Source organism: Poecilia mexicana, unplaced genomic scaffold (assembly GCF_051168715.1).
Source record: "Poecilia mexicana isolate PSO_F unplaced genomic scaffold, ASM5116871v1 scaffold_7, whole genome shotgun sequence".
NCBI classification, from domain to species: Eukaryota; Metazoa; Chordata; class Actinopteri; order Cyprinodontiformes; family Poeciliidae; genus Poecilia; species Poecilia mexicana.
The window spans coordinates 24,590,655-24,606,757 of NW_028263376.1; the positions used below are offsets into that span (position 1 = coordinate 24,590,655).

General features: G+C 37.5%; 1 protein-coding gene across 1 annotated transcript in view; it reads right to left on the reverse strand.

The window, feature by feature from the left end:
• plcg1 (phospholipase C, gamma 1) overlaps positions 1–14,593 on the reverse strand; it is a 38,126-nt gene extending 23,533 nt beyond the window's left edge. Inside the window, exons 1-5 of the mRNA XM_088007298.1 lie at positions 14,283–14,593; positions 11,960–12,244; positions 1,060–1,209; positions 822–915; positions 690–737 (exon numbers count right to left, since the gene is read on the reverse strand). Of these exons, the coding sequence (XP_087863424.1) occupies positions 690–737; positions 822–915; positions 1,060–1,209; positions 11,960–12,173 (506 nt within the window). The 5' untranslated portion in view covers positions 12,174–12,244; positions 14,283–14,593. The remainder of the gene's footprint in view (positions 1–689; positions 738–821; positions 916–1,059; positions 1,210–11,959; positions 12,245–14,282) is intronic.
• Between the last annotated feature and the right edge of the window lie 1,510 nt (positions 14,594–16,103).

Here is a 16,103-nt window from a genome sequence, read left to right on the forward strand (position 1 = left end):
TAATGGGGGGGCGAAAACTGCTGACTGGACAGAAAAAATTACTGGACTGTTGCTCAGTGGCCAAAAGTCCTCATTTCAAAGGAAAGTAAGCTTTTTGTTTTTAAATCAACACTAGAGTCCTTTTGAAAAAAGTGCAACTGACAATTCTTGAGAAATACCTACAGCAGGTAATAATGTGTTGACATACAAAGTTAAAACCTTTGCAAAAAGAAGATAGTTACATTTTCTTTGATGGGATTTGTGAAAACATTAAAAAAGCATCTAGTATTCAATTTAATGGCAGCAAAAAGAGATCTAAACAAATATAATTTGTACTCTTAGTGTAGTTCTGTTGTGGAACTCCGAAGCAATAATTCCATAAAAAAAAAGAAAAACTGCTAAAACCTGCATTTATTATTATATCTTTATTTGAAAACAATTGATTCTATATCATTTTTAGACAAAGTATTTGAGAGCAATTTTGGAATGAGCCTGTGCCACAGAGAATCTAGGTGCTGTTGTCAAGAGGAAGATAAGGGACACCAGATCTACCGCTTCCATGACACAGACTTTGTGATCTGTGAGCCATAATCATCAAAATTACAAGAAACACAGGCTTGAAATATTCCACTTTTTGTGCATAGAGAGCATATATGGATTATATGCTCAGTATAAATGACAAATATTTAGTTGTGCTGTCTAGAACTCACCTGTCCTCTCTGTTGCGATCAGCAGCATAGAACTGCTTGCGTAACCACCTGGAAGATGAGAATGAATGGACTTAACATTTTTAATAAAAAAAAAAAAAATTGGATGATAATGACGTGTTTGCTTTAGGGTACCTTTCTATTTGTAATGGTGTTGGTGATTTCAATGTATCGTCCCTGAGCCACTTTAACCCCTTCACCCACATGGACATCTCCTCATCAGACGTTGCTGAGGAAAGTAGTTAGTAAGAAACAAGAGTCACAAATATGAAGGCATTACATATAAAAAACAGTCATAGTTTAAACAAAATGTCCCTTTTTCCACTGACCGAGGTTTGCTACAATGACAGATGAAGAATGTTTGTGCGCATACCTGCCAAGCTGAGGGATTTAAGGCGAAACTCCGTGCCATAGAGAATAACGAAGCAGAAGTTGTCAAGCCGTACTGCTGAGTCCTCGACATAGCGCTCAAAGTCCCGGGACTTCTGACCAGGACGGATCTCCTTGATCTCTCGAATGTCAACTGTAGGAGCAGACACACGGAAAACAGTGAGCAAAACAAAACAGCCGCCATTTCTTTTCAAGACCGTTTCCAAAGACGAAGGGAAACTAGGCACGGGGCCATTCACTGGAATCCAGATACACCCAAGCTTTTAAAAACTGATAAAAACACTTTTTGCCATTCCATTTCCTTAATTACATGCACTTAGTACTCTACTCACTGCTGGGCTATTAAGTAAACATCCCCTGCATGCACTGTGCATTCCTTCATCACATGCCTGCAAGGTTTCTGCCACTGAACCTGCACTTTGAAGCCCAGAACACAAGACTAAGGAACGCGCAGATGAGTCTGTGAACTTCATGAAGTCAGCTTTGATGACATGATAGGGTAAATATATTTTATATATGGTATTGTTTGAGAATATTCCATGAAAGCATATGAATTTAAAAAAAACAAACATTCTATTTATTTTCTCATGGAAAGTTTACAATTTGTAATATTTCCACAAATTCCCAACCAAAATTCCCATGAAAGGTTTCTGGGAATTTTCCACCCCTTGACATCCTTTCAGGGAATAATGCGGTGTCGCCTCTACTAATCTGATGTAACGTACTGCCAGACAACTGCCTGTAGGAACATCATTACCCTTTGACCTTCTTAAGAAAAACTATATTCAGTGTTTGGGGATATTTCAAAAATAGGAAAAACACAGTCATTCAGGGTGTGGAAAGTAAAAGGGTGAGTCCTATCCACTAGTGTTTAGCAGCCGACCACAGGCTAGTTGCTGGAGCAGACAGCCCGACTAGCAAAATGTCAACAACTAGAGATCCACCAATATATTTTTTTTTTGCCTATATCAATATCCAGCATTAATATTGCAGTTATGGCCAATATTTAACAATGTCTTTTATATTACATCTAGATTTCGTAAGAGTCAAAAGACGACCACACCGCTGCCATTGCTTCTCTGCTGCAGTTACAAAAATCCCACAATCCTGCACTGCATCACTGTCATAATGAGCAAACAAATACCACATAGTGACCTCGCTTCCTTCTCCCTCCCGAAACAGAAACGGTAACAAGTTGGAAATAAACACTGGATATTGATTTCAGCACGGTTTTAGTTATGGGACCAACATAGATATAAAAAACAAAACAGAACAAAAAAAAAAAAAAAAAAAAAAAGACCAACATCGTGTTAATGTTGATATTTTTTTTTGCATCCCCATCAAAAACTTCTCATATTTTGTGCAATAAGCAGCTGAAAACTACTACTAATATTAGCAAGTCTGCATCATATTTATCTTATTGTTCTACATTACAGTAAAAAAAAAACAAACAAAAAAAAACATTTTATAGTTAAGAAGAGCATCATAACAATACAACCATCGTTAAATTATTTTAGGAATAGATGTTATTGCAAGCAAGAATTATTGGTAGTTTTTATTTTAAATAAAATAATTTGGATTATTTTGACTGGATATAAATCTTGTGATGTGAAAATACAATTTTTACTCCAGGTTATTATAGTCAGAAACTCATACCAACATTTGCCTGACAGGGACAAAGAAAAATAAGAATAAGAAACAACCTTTTCCATTCTGGGCCTGTAAATGACAACATTTTCTAAGACATAATTCTGTGTTAATGTTATATACCTACTGAAATAGCTTCAAGCTTCCTAAGAAATGTTTCTCTTCTTTTCATTTAAATCTTATATATAGAAATGTTAAAAATAACAATTGAGCTAACAGAGTAACATGTTTTATACGCCCTCTAATGACATGAAGCACAGGCTGAGAGCATCAGCCAAACCACAAATGATCACTTTACGTGCCATACAGTACAAAGATAACGATCAACACGAATGAGACAAATATGAAGCTTGCCACCAATAAATTCACTTCAAATTGCATATTGCATCATAGACACTTCTACATAGAATCCGTATTCTAACAGGAAACTGAGCCAACTATGGCACAAAGAGACACAGCAAATAGATTCTGTCATCTCCAAGGTGTGTCTTGGTGTGTGATTATCAAGTAGTCTGGAACTTTCCAAGAGTAAAAGGCTTGAAGAAACTCGTTGGGTCCCTGTCGGTACTACTTTAGTAACTTTTGAAAACCCAAAACTCTCCTGCTAAAAACACACATTTCTTTCAGCTCCTGCTCCTCTTCCTGCCCCCGTACCACACATCCTGTGCTTTTGTCGCCTACACACCACATCTGTGCTTGTGCATAGGTGACAGTGTGCATGCTCTTTTGTCGTGTAGTTTAAAACTAGGTCTTCTCGTAGCTTGCCAGTCATACCTCACGTCTCAGTTCACTTCACCCACTGCACAGCCAGCAGACATCCGTTGACTGCAGAGGAGCTGGAGTTACTGTTAGTCGTTTTGAGTCAAAAATATTTGGAGGCTTGTGTCAGGAAGTAAAGGAGATAGCCAGAGGTGTGACCTAACCCGGGGAGTTGACAGAAGGTATTCCTGCAACACACCCTCTTCAGGTCCTCCTCCCATATCGGGCAAACCCCAGTTCCACAACAAAGTCCTCATATTTGTTTCTTTTAACTAAAAATGCTCATGAACGAGCAACTAATATGGCTTCAGGTTTTTATTTAAATATTTAGGACTACTGCCGTATCATTTGTTTAAGTGGATCCTTCAAGAAACACTATAGCTCACAATCTGACACTACACAATCCCCATTAGTAAGTTTATTGGCTTAAGTTAAACTGGAGACTCCTCTTTTCTCAAACAGCTGCCCACAACAACATAACTCAACCTTCTCCAGAACACTTAAACTGGATCGATTCTGCTCCAGAGCTGAGCTCGTTTTCCAATGGGGGAAGAAAATAAAAGACGAAATTGGCAACATTTTTATTGGAGCTCATTCAGAAGCACGTTTCTGCTTGCGTGCTTGTGTCCCACTAATTTGTTGATACAGATCTCATAAAAAACACTGAAATGAGTGTCAAGACTGTAAAAAACCCAAAAAAAGTGCGTCACCTAGAAAAGAGACGAGAGGTCTGAGCTGAGTGCATGTGCCCTTCTTTTGCAGGAGGGCTGGAAAAAGCAGGTCACAGCGACAAAAAACTTTCCACACATGAACGCAGGTAATTCACTCTGCATTTCTACAAATCAGCTACACAGACCCGAATGAATGACTTGCTACTTAAAAAGAAAATAGGACATATTTTCTGATTTTTTTTTTAACTGATTGCTCTTACGTTCATGTCCGTGTTTAAAGTCTTGAAATAGTTAAGGGACTAACAAGAGGCAGAAACTTGTGACAAAATAGCGCTTTAGCTCTGTTCTATTCTCAGCAAAGTAAAACAAGAGTTTTTTTTTTAAAAGGCAAATTTGAGCTAAATGCAGCCGAAAATCCTGATAAATAAACTTTAGGGTAAACGGTAAACAGCTGTTGCTATGGGGTCAGACTGTCAGATTACAGAAAATATGATCGTTGTGAGAAAACACACAAATAAGATGTGAGAGTAAACAGCTGCAAGTGAAACAACACTACACATTCACCTGGCTTCACTGAAACCACTTTTTGGTCTCTGAGCAGATCGTAATGGTGCAATAGGACACGACACACAGATTCATCACATATTCCTGTTAGAATAAAGTGCAAAAGTACTCTGAATGCACTCCCACACGGTACGTCATCACTCCGTATGCTGTTGCACAGATCGCTGCATGATATGAGAAATGACGCTGGAATGATTAATCAGATTAATCAACTAATTGTTTTAACTGATTAATTGTTAAGTATAGCACACAGACTCAAAAAAGGCCAGTGCAGAAATTATGCCAAAACTGTCAAGAAAAGAAAAATCTATACATTTTGCATTAAAGACACAAAAACTGTTCGTCTGTAAATGTGCTCAACTCAGATTTCCTCAAGTGGCGTTTAAAGTTTCAGTTTAAACTGGTTCAAATACTGTAAAAAAAATAATTTCATATTAAGTGCCACTCGGTTAATTCAAAAAAGCATCAAGATATTATCTCCACACTATTCATGATAAGTCAAGGAGAAAGGGCCGAGCTTTTCACATGTTGATGTAAGAAGTTTTTTTTCTGTTTTTTTAAATTTTTTTTTTACTTTTTTTACTAAAGGAATGCCACATTTCTGGCAATAACATGTTTATGGGAATGAATTATTTTTTTTTACATTCATGCATGTCTAATATTGTATTTCTAAAATCTGATTGTCAGAATACTTGACAGAATAATCGATTACTAAAATAACTGTTGGTAGAAGTCCTAAATAGAAATCCATGCAATGGCAACATTGCTGGCAAATACTGTGATAAATGTACATTTTTTGCTTAACTCGAGTCCTCTCAGCGCTCTGTGTAACAATCAGGACCTTGGACAATAATCTCTGAAGTGCAGATTAGAGTCCATCCAGCAGATTGAATATCCTACTGCAATGCAAAATATGTATTCATTGGCATTGTTAGCCAGTGGCTATTGCATTCCAAATAGTATAATAATAAAACGCTAGCAGTAACAACTGTTACTTTTAAAATCATTCACTTTAGAAGTGACATCTAGGAAGAAATCTACTCTTTCAAGCCTTTTGCAAACAACAGATAAAATAAGTAACAGCTGGTGAGCTCATGTTTGCGCTCAATAGAGATGCACCTAAAATTGAACTGTTGACAGAAAAAGCACAATTTTCAGCCTAATCAGCCTTGATTAGTAATAGCTTAACAATAATAAACTCAAATGTTTATTTTTCCAATTGGTGAATGCACAATACACAAGACCTATTGCTGCGGACAATGTTAAGAGAAAACTTGACGTTAGCCATTTTTAGTTTCATAATGAAAACAAAGTCAAAAAAACACAAACAGACGCAAGAAGTTATTTAAAATGAAACTCTACTTGCTGCAGCATGCCAAGTCATGTCAGTGGGTTATTCGGGCTGTGAGACAGTGAGAGAGGGCAACACTTGCACAAAATTGTTGTTGCTAATGAAGACAGCCTTTATAGAAGTCTCACAGAATACTTTTGGAGAAAGCCGTTTTAGTAATGCACACACTGCTAACTGTGCTAATTTCAGAGATGCTACAATTTTAAAATTAAACTGTAATTATTTCACCTTTACAGCAAAACGGTGCTTAGCATTCTGCTCTCTTAGATACTGATGTTGCTTCTGCTCCTTATTTAAATAATCAACTACCATTCCGGAAGGCCAGAAAAACTTTGATTATAGTTTCTATTTCTCCAAGAAATAGAAACCATTTATAGAACCTGAAGTTATTTAAAATGAAACTCTACTTGCTGCAACATGCTAAGACATGTCAGAGGGTTATTCAGGCTGTGAGACAGTGAGAGAGAGCAACACAAAGTTTATAGAACCCAGTCAGAATAGGTTATGATAAGCTTCACATCACAATTTCAAAAAGGTCCACAATATAGCTATTTTTTGAAAGAATGTCAATTGCAAAAAAATATATATGAAACAGTGAAAAGGCTGTGACTGAAAATGAATCCACAGAATAATTTAACAAATGATTAGTTTCTATTGCTCACATGCGAGTCATAGAAACTTGACTTTGTCAAGCCCAATAAAGCGAAACCTTTCTACAATCGTTTCTTTCATCACATTCTGTAACTTACATAGAAACAATCTTTAATCATTAGGTTTCATTTTAAACTTAAGTGTCACAATATATGGCTGTCACTTTTCTGCAGCTGACAGATTTTTGTAACCTCATTATTTGGGTAAATGTGTACATAAAACATATCACCACCTGCATTTGTGATCGTTTGTGCTTTAAGAATCCAATCAGCACTTGTATTTTGGAGCACTTTGTAATCACATTGCGAATATTTGGGACTACTATGAGACTCTTTTGAACCTTGTCATGCAGCTCTGACCCCACTGACCTTCTACATCCAGAGATAAAGACCCCGGCTGACACAGCAAAGACAAATTAATCTCAAGAGGTGACTGTCCCAGTGGTAAAAATGTACAGAAATTCAAGAAAAGTGCAGCTTTTACTAGTAAAAGTCACCCTGATAGGTCATCCAGTGGTTTGATAGTAAGAGTTTATCCTTTTCCCAAACATATCAAGTCTGTCACGATTATAAAATTTTACTGGATGATAAATTGTCCCAGAAATTATTGGGATAAGCAATAATATTTTTGATTTGAGATGAATTTTAAATAATATGATATTGGCATAATAATCCAAGAATTGCACTATTTATTAGTCTCTCAAACATCGATAAGATTGAATTTCTAAGAACAATTAAAATACAATTTAATAATTTTAAATACCCAAAATAAAAAACTCTAAACAAAAAATAAAACGGAAATAAAATCAAAACGCAACCAAAACCATAAACATAATGGATTATAAAGTCTCTGTAAACTATCAATAATTAAGCTCAGACAGGTAAACAGACAAAACTACCAGTTTTAATTTATTATACGATTAATTGATTTCTTGCGACAGGCTTACATATCATACTACTAAGCACCATCATGTCATACTGACAAACTTTTATGTGGAAGTCCCTTAGTCCAGGGAAGTGGACTTCGTTAACCATGTTCGGAATCAGTGAAGAGCTTAAGAATTACATTAGGGAAACTACGAAAGGTGTAAAACGTTTCTTTAAAGGCGTGTTGGCTGCTCCTTCAGGTTACTGGAGGTCAGATGTTTGATGGCAATAGGGAGCCGAAAGCATTACAGCAAAGGTTTTCAGTTCAAATATATTTGACCACCTGTAGACATAAGACATTTCTGTTGATGCTGCTCAGTCAGCTGCATGCCTTAACATGAATGAAAGTAATTATGCAAGTTTAATATTATTTTGCACAGTTGGCAACAAGTCAGGGAAATGTTTAAGTATGCGCACCAAAGTCTGCTATAGAAGACCGAGCAAAATCGTTGCCTTTAGGTTTCAAAATAAAGACAGTGCAACTTTCGCTTTACATCTCAGAAGTTAAAAGTGGCAAATGGCTTTGATGCATGCTCATGTCACTTGTTATCAGGACCATGCCCAACCAGAATGTCTACAGATCATCTGTGAGATATAGAGTGGATCTGCTGAGCATGATGTTGCAACAAATCTATTTTTGACTCAGACTTTATGCACAAGTACAGAGTGAAGTGAGACCCTCACCTCTTAAAAAGACTGAGATCTGATACTTTTTAATTTGAAATTCAGTTCATATTTAACAACCCCCAATTTTCTGTAAATAACCACATCCTGCTTTACCAAGCCACAGGTAAATCTTACAGCATCATATCATGCGTTTCCACAAGTTATTAGGTTTGAAAAATATGCTAGAAGAAGAAAAAAAAAACAGATGAAGGCTAATTCACACAACTTTCACGCAGAAAATTCACGTGAAAAACAGTCTTCAGCTATTATGGCCGTTTCCTTCTACGATAGGTGTGCATCATTCCTCAACACCACTGATATGATAAGCGGTAAATACTCCAGGCCAGACTGATCCTGATTGATGACATACTTCCAGCAAATCCCAAAGACTCTATTTCTGTACATTAATGAACAGCCTAAGCTAATTTCACCTCTCCATGAGTATCGAATAACATCTATGAGCTCATAGCACATGGGTGTATGAAACCCTTCACTGTTAAAAAAGGCAACTAAGCTTCCCATCATTTCATTTTATTTCTTCATCTTTTTTCTTTTTTTAGCGTGCTCTCGCTCTCGTTGCATCCGGAGCAGACCGCAGCTGTGCTCAAGCCGACAGACAGGAGACTTAACGACTCACCGAAGGCCTGTGTGTCTTCAGCTCGACACCCATTACTGTAAAATTCTTATTAATGGATTAGATAGGGAAAATGAATTACTAAGTCTTCTTGTCAATGACCCAGGATTTATCTTTATGTAATGTATACGTTATAAATGTAATTTTGTCAAATACTCACGTCTAAACTTGGGGGAGGGGGGGGGGAGCAAAAAGTTGGAGTGGACTGGAGAGGTCTTTTACTGGATCAATCGTATTGATCCAGTAAAAGACATATTCATGTCGTTAATTTCATAAAAAACTGTCTTCATTGTAAACACGTTTTTGCTTGAAAAACAAAAGCACAAATCTCTAAATCAAGGGATCTGAGTTAAGAAACAAACAAACAAAAAAAAAAAAAGCTAGAAGCAAAGGGAAGTGAGAAAACAGTCCAGCTCTCCAGAACTTTGGCTGCATAAAAACACTCGGTTCTGTGGGAAAAAAAAAAAAATCTGTGCACTGACAGAAAAATTTAACACCTGCTTCTTAGAAAAAAGCAGGTGTGCAGCTGAAATACATAAGTTCAATGCTATGTGGCACATGATTGACTAAAACTTGCAAAGGAGAGGTGGTGCTAAGGAAGCATCCACTTGGTATTAAGGTATATTTAGCAGGCTTTTCAAAGTTAACTTGTTAATCATAACCCAAATTTCTTTTAGTGTCGTTACTTTATTTAACATAGGTTTAACAGACAGGCTTTGTAACTTGAAGGAGCTTGATTTTTTTGATTTTTTTTTTTTTCCAGATTGTCTCGTATTGAACCGCCCTTAGTAGTCAGACAAAAATGTAAAAAACCCCTACTTCTTTTTTTTTTTAAACAAAAATTATCTACTGCTGTTTTAAATGTAATTTCCTTCTTTGTTTCAGCTCTTTCTCAGTGGGGCTAATCCCCTGTTTCCTAAAACGTCGTTTTCACTCTCTGTCCCACCCTCCTGTCCCACTCGGCGCTAATTGTGCGCTACACTAAGAACAGCTCTGAGTGCTGCTCACTAGCAACGGGATAAACCTCTGGAATTATGTTACTGTTGCAGGCAAAAATAAAAAAAAGCAGCAAGGCGTCATTTTACATCCCATTATTCATTACTGAAGCAACACTAGATATCTTGAAACAAATGAAAAACATAAAAAAAAGGATAAATACGAAAGCAACAGACATGAGAAAGGATCCAATGTTACATCTGTCCTGCTTAAAAAATGACTTGCTTTGAACAGCATTATTAAAAGTCCCTTTTAAAAGTCCCTTTTAATAAGCACCTACTAAAGAACCTTTCTCAGGAAAACACTTGTCATGATTATATTAGTCAGTTTCCTTTAAATCAGACCTCAAACAAATACATGTGAAAACCTCCCAAAAACCAGTCTTAGTCTAGCACTTTATAAAAAGAGTCCTAGTTCTGTATTTCACTCCCCACTGTCACATTTCATTCACTGTACTTTCTTTGTTTCCTTGCCTTAATCCCACTTAAAATCTGTTGTCCTGGTTAATATTCCTACATGATGGAAAAATGCATTTATCTGTGGGAGTATATGCATAAGAGCATTTTTGGCAAGAGAATGTGTTACCTTTGTGGATTTTCTTTTTGCAAAATATTCTTAATATTTTTTGTCATGTTTGGCATCGATGAAATTAAAACATACATTTGCATAAAATAAGTATATTGTTTTACAAGCATAACAATACTAAGTTAAAAGTATATGAAAAACATCTATAAAAACCTGATTAATTTGTGATTAGTCATGAGTTAATAATGGACAACGTACAGTTAATTATGATTAAGTATTTTAATCAATTGCCCTAATATTAAGGTATATTTGGTGTTTTAACAATTAAAAATGGAGTTAAAAGCACTTTTTAGTAGGGGGTCTAAAGTATTGGTTTAAGTCCTTGAAACCCGCAAATACTTGGGACCCACTGTAACAGGCTCATGTTCACTGCCTCATTAAGCCCGCTTTGTAATATTTTATATTGTATCTAAAAGTTTACATTTTCGATATAAATCCTACAAAAAGTTGAGTAGACCTGAAATTAATTTGGCATAATACAGTGCTGCTCACTGCCCAGCAGCTCGTAAACAGAAGGCTCTTGAATTATTCATTCGATTCCAAATCATTTGAATCAGTTCTTTGGAAATATTTCTAGTTGTGAAAAACATGTGACGGTCATGTAGTGGTAAGAAAGGGAGAACCATCTTCCACTAGATAGCAATCCCTGAGAGCCATACCCATAAATCCCAACAATATGCACAAAAGCATAAAGAATCCCATCATCGCTTACATGAGGTCAAATTGGAAACACTTGCACCTCTTTCTTAAAATGTAGCAGTTTCACACCCACTGAACCACCAGCCAGCACCCTAAATAATATGGTGAAGCCGCTTGCACATATCGCACATCCTTTGCGCCATGTGTGCATGTGTGTGCGCAAAGGAGCTTATTCTGAGCTCCATCTGCTCAAGTTGCTGGCTGCAGACCCAGTGATGCGATTCTAAAATTAAATCACTTCCAGGGATTTCAAAAATATTCATGATGACTGAGAAATTCCTGAAAATGACGTCATGTGTTGTGTCACTGTTTTTGTTTGGTTTTCTGGGGATGCGATTGGTTGCTTAAAAACATGCTGGAGAAAAATAAATAAAAGTAACTTTATCGTGCTCTTTTCAACAAAACTCCTGCTCATTTCACTGAGATAATCCCAAACCTCATCAAGCACGTACTACTTAAGAACAACTTGTCGACAATGACGCATGGACGCAGAAACCGGAAAATATGCTGGTCAGACCTGTCAACCCAGAAAATAGTCTGAAGCATTAAGAAAACAAATTAGGAGGCTTTGGGAACCACTATTGTATTTTCAAATTAACACGGTTCGTTTTCCGCCGTGCCTACTTTCGTGCACATAAACCAGTTCTGGCACAAATGGCATTCCATCCTAACATTGTTCAAAAGGAAAATCACTAACATTTCAGTGTGTGAGCGTGTCTCTGCAAGCTACTCACTCTCTCCTTCAATTTTGTCAGTGCTTCGCGTCCAGATAATAGTCCGCGTCTCCAGTTTTACTTGAAAAGTCCGTCTCTCCGGCCTCTGGGACTTCTTGGAGTAAAACAGAGTCATTACTGTGCCCAGCTCCAGGTCTCGGTACAGGTTGTTCATCTCCGTGTCGTCCATCCACGGAACAGGTCCGTTGGACAAGAAGCCAGAGGTCCCAGCCATGTTCACTTCCCCCGTTTGTTATCCGTTTCCTCTCAGAACAATCTGCTCGGTCCAGGCCTAGACAGGGTTACCTACAGGAGAAGGAGGAGGGGAGGGGGGAAAGCATGAAACAACAGTTCCCCAGAGTATTGCAATCCTGTATGTACATTAAACTGGGGCAAAGACTTGGATGTTAAAACCTGGAAAAAATAATACTGGAACCAGAGCTGCACAATATACTGGATCCCAATGAGCAATGCAGCTTCAATTTGTCCAACATCGTCATCGTCTGTCTGGGTGAAATATTCGATTAGCTACAATATTTCAGCTGCTAAGCATTGGAGGAACTTAATCTGCTTATGTCTTCATCTGATTTAGATCCTAGAGACTAAAATCAAAAGCAAGATTACTCTAATATTACGCAGCATTGTTTTAATGCGTCAGTTGAACTTCGGCTATTGATTGTGCTCAACTCTCTTATGCTACTGGTTGATTCAATCTCCTAAAAACAAACAAAAAAACAAAAAAGAAGAAAAAGCTTTTTGTTTGCATGATGAGGTGCTAATTTTCAATGATAATGTAAAACAGACATGCCCAGGTTATTATATATCCATTTTCTCCCCATTCATTCATTCATTCTTGCTGATTGCATTACTTATTATTGTTGACGTTTCAGCATGGCGAAAATCATACGCATCATCTAAAAATATATAACATGATTAGCTTGCCCAGCGGCTTATCCAGCAGAAAAAAACAAAAACAATAACTTACAATCTAATTTCAGGATTTAACTGTATTGGGTTTCATTGGAAACAAAATACAAGCTGAACAGTTTTTGTTCAAGTCACAATAACCACTGCTGCTGTAAATGGTGAAAATGTTATTTTCTATAGTGATGACTGTGATGTTTAGGTTGAATAAAAAGACTGTAACATGCTTATACTTGTTCTAACTACTATATATAAATCTGTGCATTCGTACAATGCCCTTTGCCGAGTCCTTTATTGAATTATCTAAAGAGTTTTCAATGCAAATAACCCATGAATGAAGTTTCAATTGTCTTCCATTTTAAACCTACACATAATCTTGAGATCACTTAAATGTTAATTTAGTACACCTATTGAATAAATCATCTTTTTCGGCATGCAACTCCTGTAGAAGTGCTTTACATACTTATTTAAAATCAGAAATGCTCTCAAATGTTGAGCACCCAGAGCCTAAAAATAGACATCTTAAGACGAAGTTATTACCTCTATTTATATTAAACACTAAAAAAAAAATCCTTCCAGAAAGTAAATTAATGCAATGTAAACATAATTGCTGCTTACTATTTTGCTAAAAATAGTAAGTAGGCTAAAAAAAAGAAAAGAAAAACTGAATAAAATTGGGATTTCTGGATCTTGATGAATTACACATTCTTGACTTCTTGCGCCTTTTCCCCCAGATTTCTCAGCACAAATCCCTTCAATAAGTAAGTGCAGGGTATACATCTGTATCACATTAGAATATAGATTAGAAAAGAAAAATATAGATTCATAAGGAAAAACATACATTTTTAGTCATTTCATTTATGCTGCTGACTTTTTTACACAACTTTACATACAGACAGGAGAATTCTTTAATTATCATTAGCAGTAGACAAATGACAGCTCATTACCTCCACAAAACTGTTTTTCTATCATTAGAGGTTTTAAATTAACAACACTACATAACTTTAAAATAAGGATTTTTTTTTCTTCAATTTAATCCGGAGGATGTCAGGTTTATTTTAATCTAGAATTATGTAAAAGAAGACAACAGGCCCGTGCCATGCAGGAAAACAAAGCCCCCCTCTGAATACAGCAAGTTTTAAGAAACGACGGTGATAAAGCAGCAAAGGGGGACAAGCGGTCTAACAAGGAGCTTTTCACTATTTTACCAGCGTGGAAATGGGGCCGGAGGCTGCTAGCATTTTGTCTGGGCCGACAGGAGAATATGGCTGGATTTTTCCGAAAAAAACAGGTAGCAGCAGCTACCCTGGCTTTTTCTCATCCCTCTTTATTACTCTTAACGCCCCGGGAGAAATTAACAAGGAGGGGGGGGGGGGGGAACAACACGTAGCAGGAGCAGGGGAGCTCCGTAACTACCTACCGCAGCAATCTCGGCCCGACCGCACATCTCTAACGGCTGCTCCTCCTTTCTCCTCTAGCCCGACTCCCCTCGTCCTTCTTTCTCCTGCTCCTTTTCCACTCCGCGGACCCGGGTTTTCCGTGAATTAAATCATCACCAGGCCCTCTGAAGGCACCACGAAGCCGACGACAACAGCTACAATCCCAGCAATTCCCCCCTCTCCCCTCCAGCCGTCCATAGAGAGAGGCAGGCAGCGGTGAGCCAAGACTACGTAAGTTTGTCTGTTCTCGGATCCAACCAGCGGAGGCCCTTCCCCCCTCTCAGTCCACCGGCAGCAGCATCATCCCAAGCAGAGTCAAAAAGCAAGCTTCCGCTGCGGATTTTCAAAATAAAATATAAACAATGTCCGTTTGTTTTAACAAGCTGATGTTTCACCTAGAATGCAATTAGCAAAATTGATCAGATATTAGCAATAAACTAATTGTGCAAGAACAATTTAAATAGGTAAATAAAACTGTAAGACTATCACAATTTTTTTAATAAACCCTCAATTCCACTTTCAATGTCTATGGTTAAAATGATCTACTTTGGCACAGTGGGCTCTTTGCACCTAAGGCGTTGACGTCACATCTCCAGGAGCTAATGCGGCTCACTTTTTTCCGCTTTGAGTTACCATGACTGGTAGAAAAGACTAAGTCGTATTTCAGATGCAAAAAATCAATACTATTAACATTGTTGTCTTCCTAATATAATGGGCTTTTAAGTTTTCGTTAATTTCCAAGCGATCCTGAATTAAGAAGATGGCTTGTAAATATCTGTGGCTACCAGCTAACACCGCACAGCAAAGTTTGCAGCCTTCACTTCACTCCGGATCAGCCTAAAAATACCAGGGATACGGATGATAAACAAAGGAGCCTCCCTGAGTTATTTACATGGAATCACTTCTGTATTCAGCCTGAAAGAGTTTATGGGAACGAGTGAGCAGACCAGAGCCAGACAGCCGAGCAACTGATCCGCCTGTACATACTGCTGTAAACACCGTCCTATCTGAGCTCTTCACAAGAAACATGCAAAGGTAATAAAACGAAATAACATGGAGACATGAAGCAACACGGTCATATTTTTCTAAAAGCAGCAACTTTGAACCTGAACAGCTGAACCAGATCTCTGACACCAGAGCTGCGCTACTGTCAAGCTATGAGGCTTGTTGAGCTCCGTCAGGCTTCGGAAGTAAAAAGCCCGAACCGTAACCTCCCCGTTAGTCTGTGACACTAACGACAATAAACACACATAATATACTTGAAAATATGATAAATACATTGTCCGTTAGAATGTTTAGATACTTAAATAGCACATTTTACAAGAACAATGTCCGAGAATATTGCCTACTAGCATAAGCTAACGTTAATGTTAGCCACAAAGTTTAAGTAAAACTCACCTTCGTGTCAGTGAATGTATAACGAGGCGAACATCTTAAAACCTTTCTCCAGCTGACTTGTTGGGGCTTCGGATCGATGTACAAACTTTGGCCAAGCACTGCAAGCACCTAATGTAAATGATATTTGTATTGGATCGGAAACAATCGAGCCGCTTTACCCCGAACGCGGAAGCTGAGGTGCTAAGAGCCCGTTAAAGTATGGGCTGAGAGTACTTGCTTATGGCTGATTGCATAGTTATTTAAACAAATTTTTAGTCAGTTTTAGTTGCTGATAGGCCATTAGAAAACTTAAAATTTCCTCCCAGATTTAGCTGTATGGTTGGACTCAGTGATGCTGAAAAAAATTAAGTCACTCTTTATCTTCAGCTTTATAGCTCACATCCTCTACTTTTTGGATCAAAAAT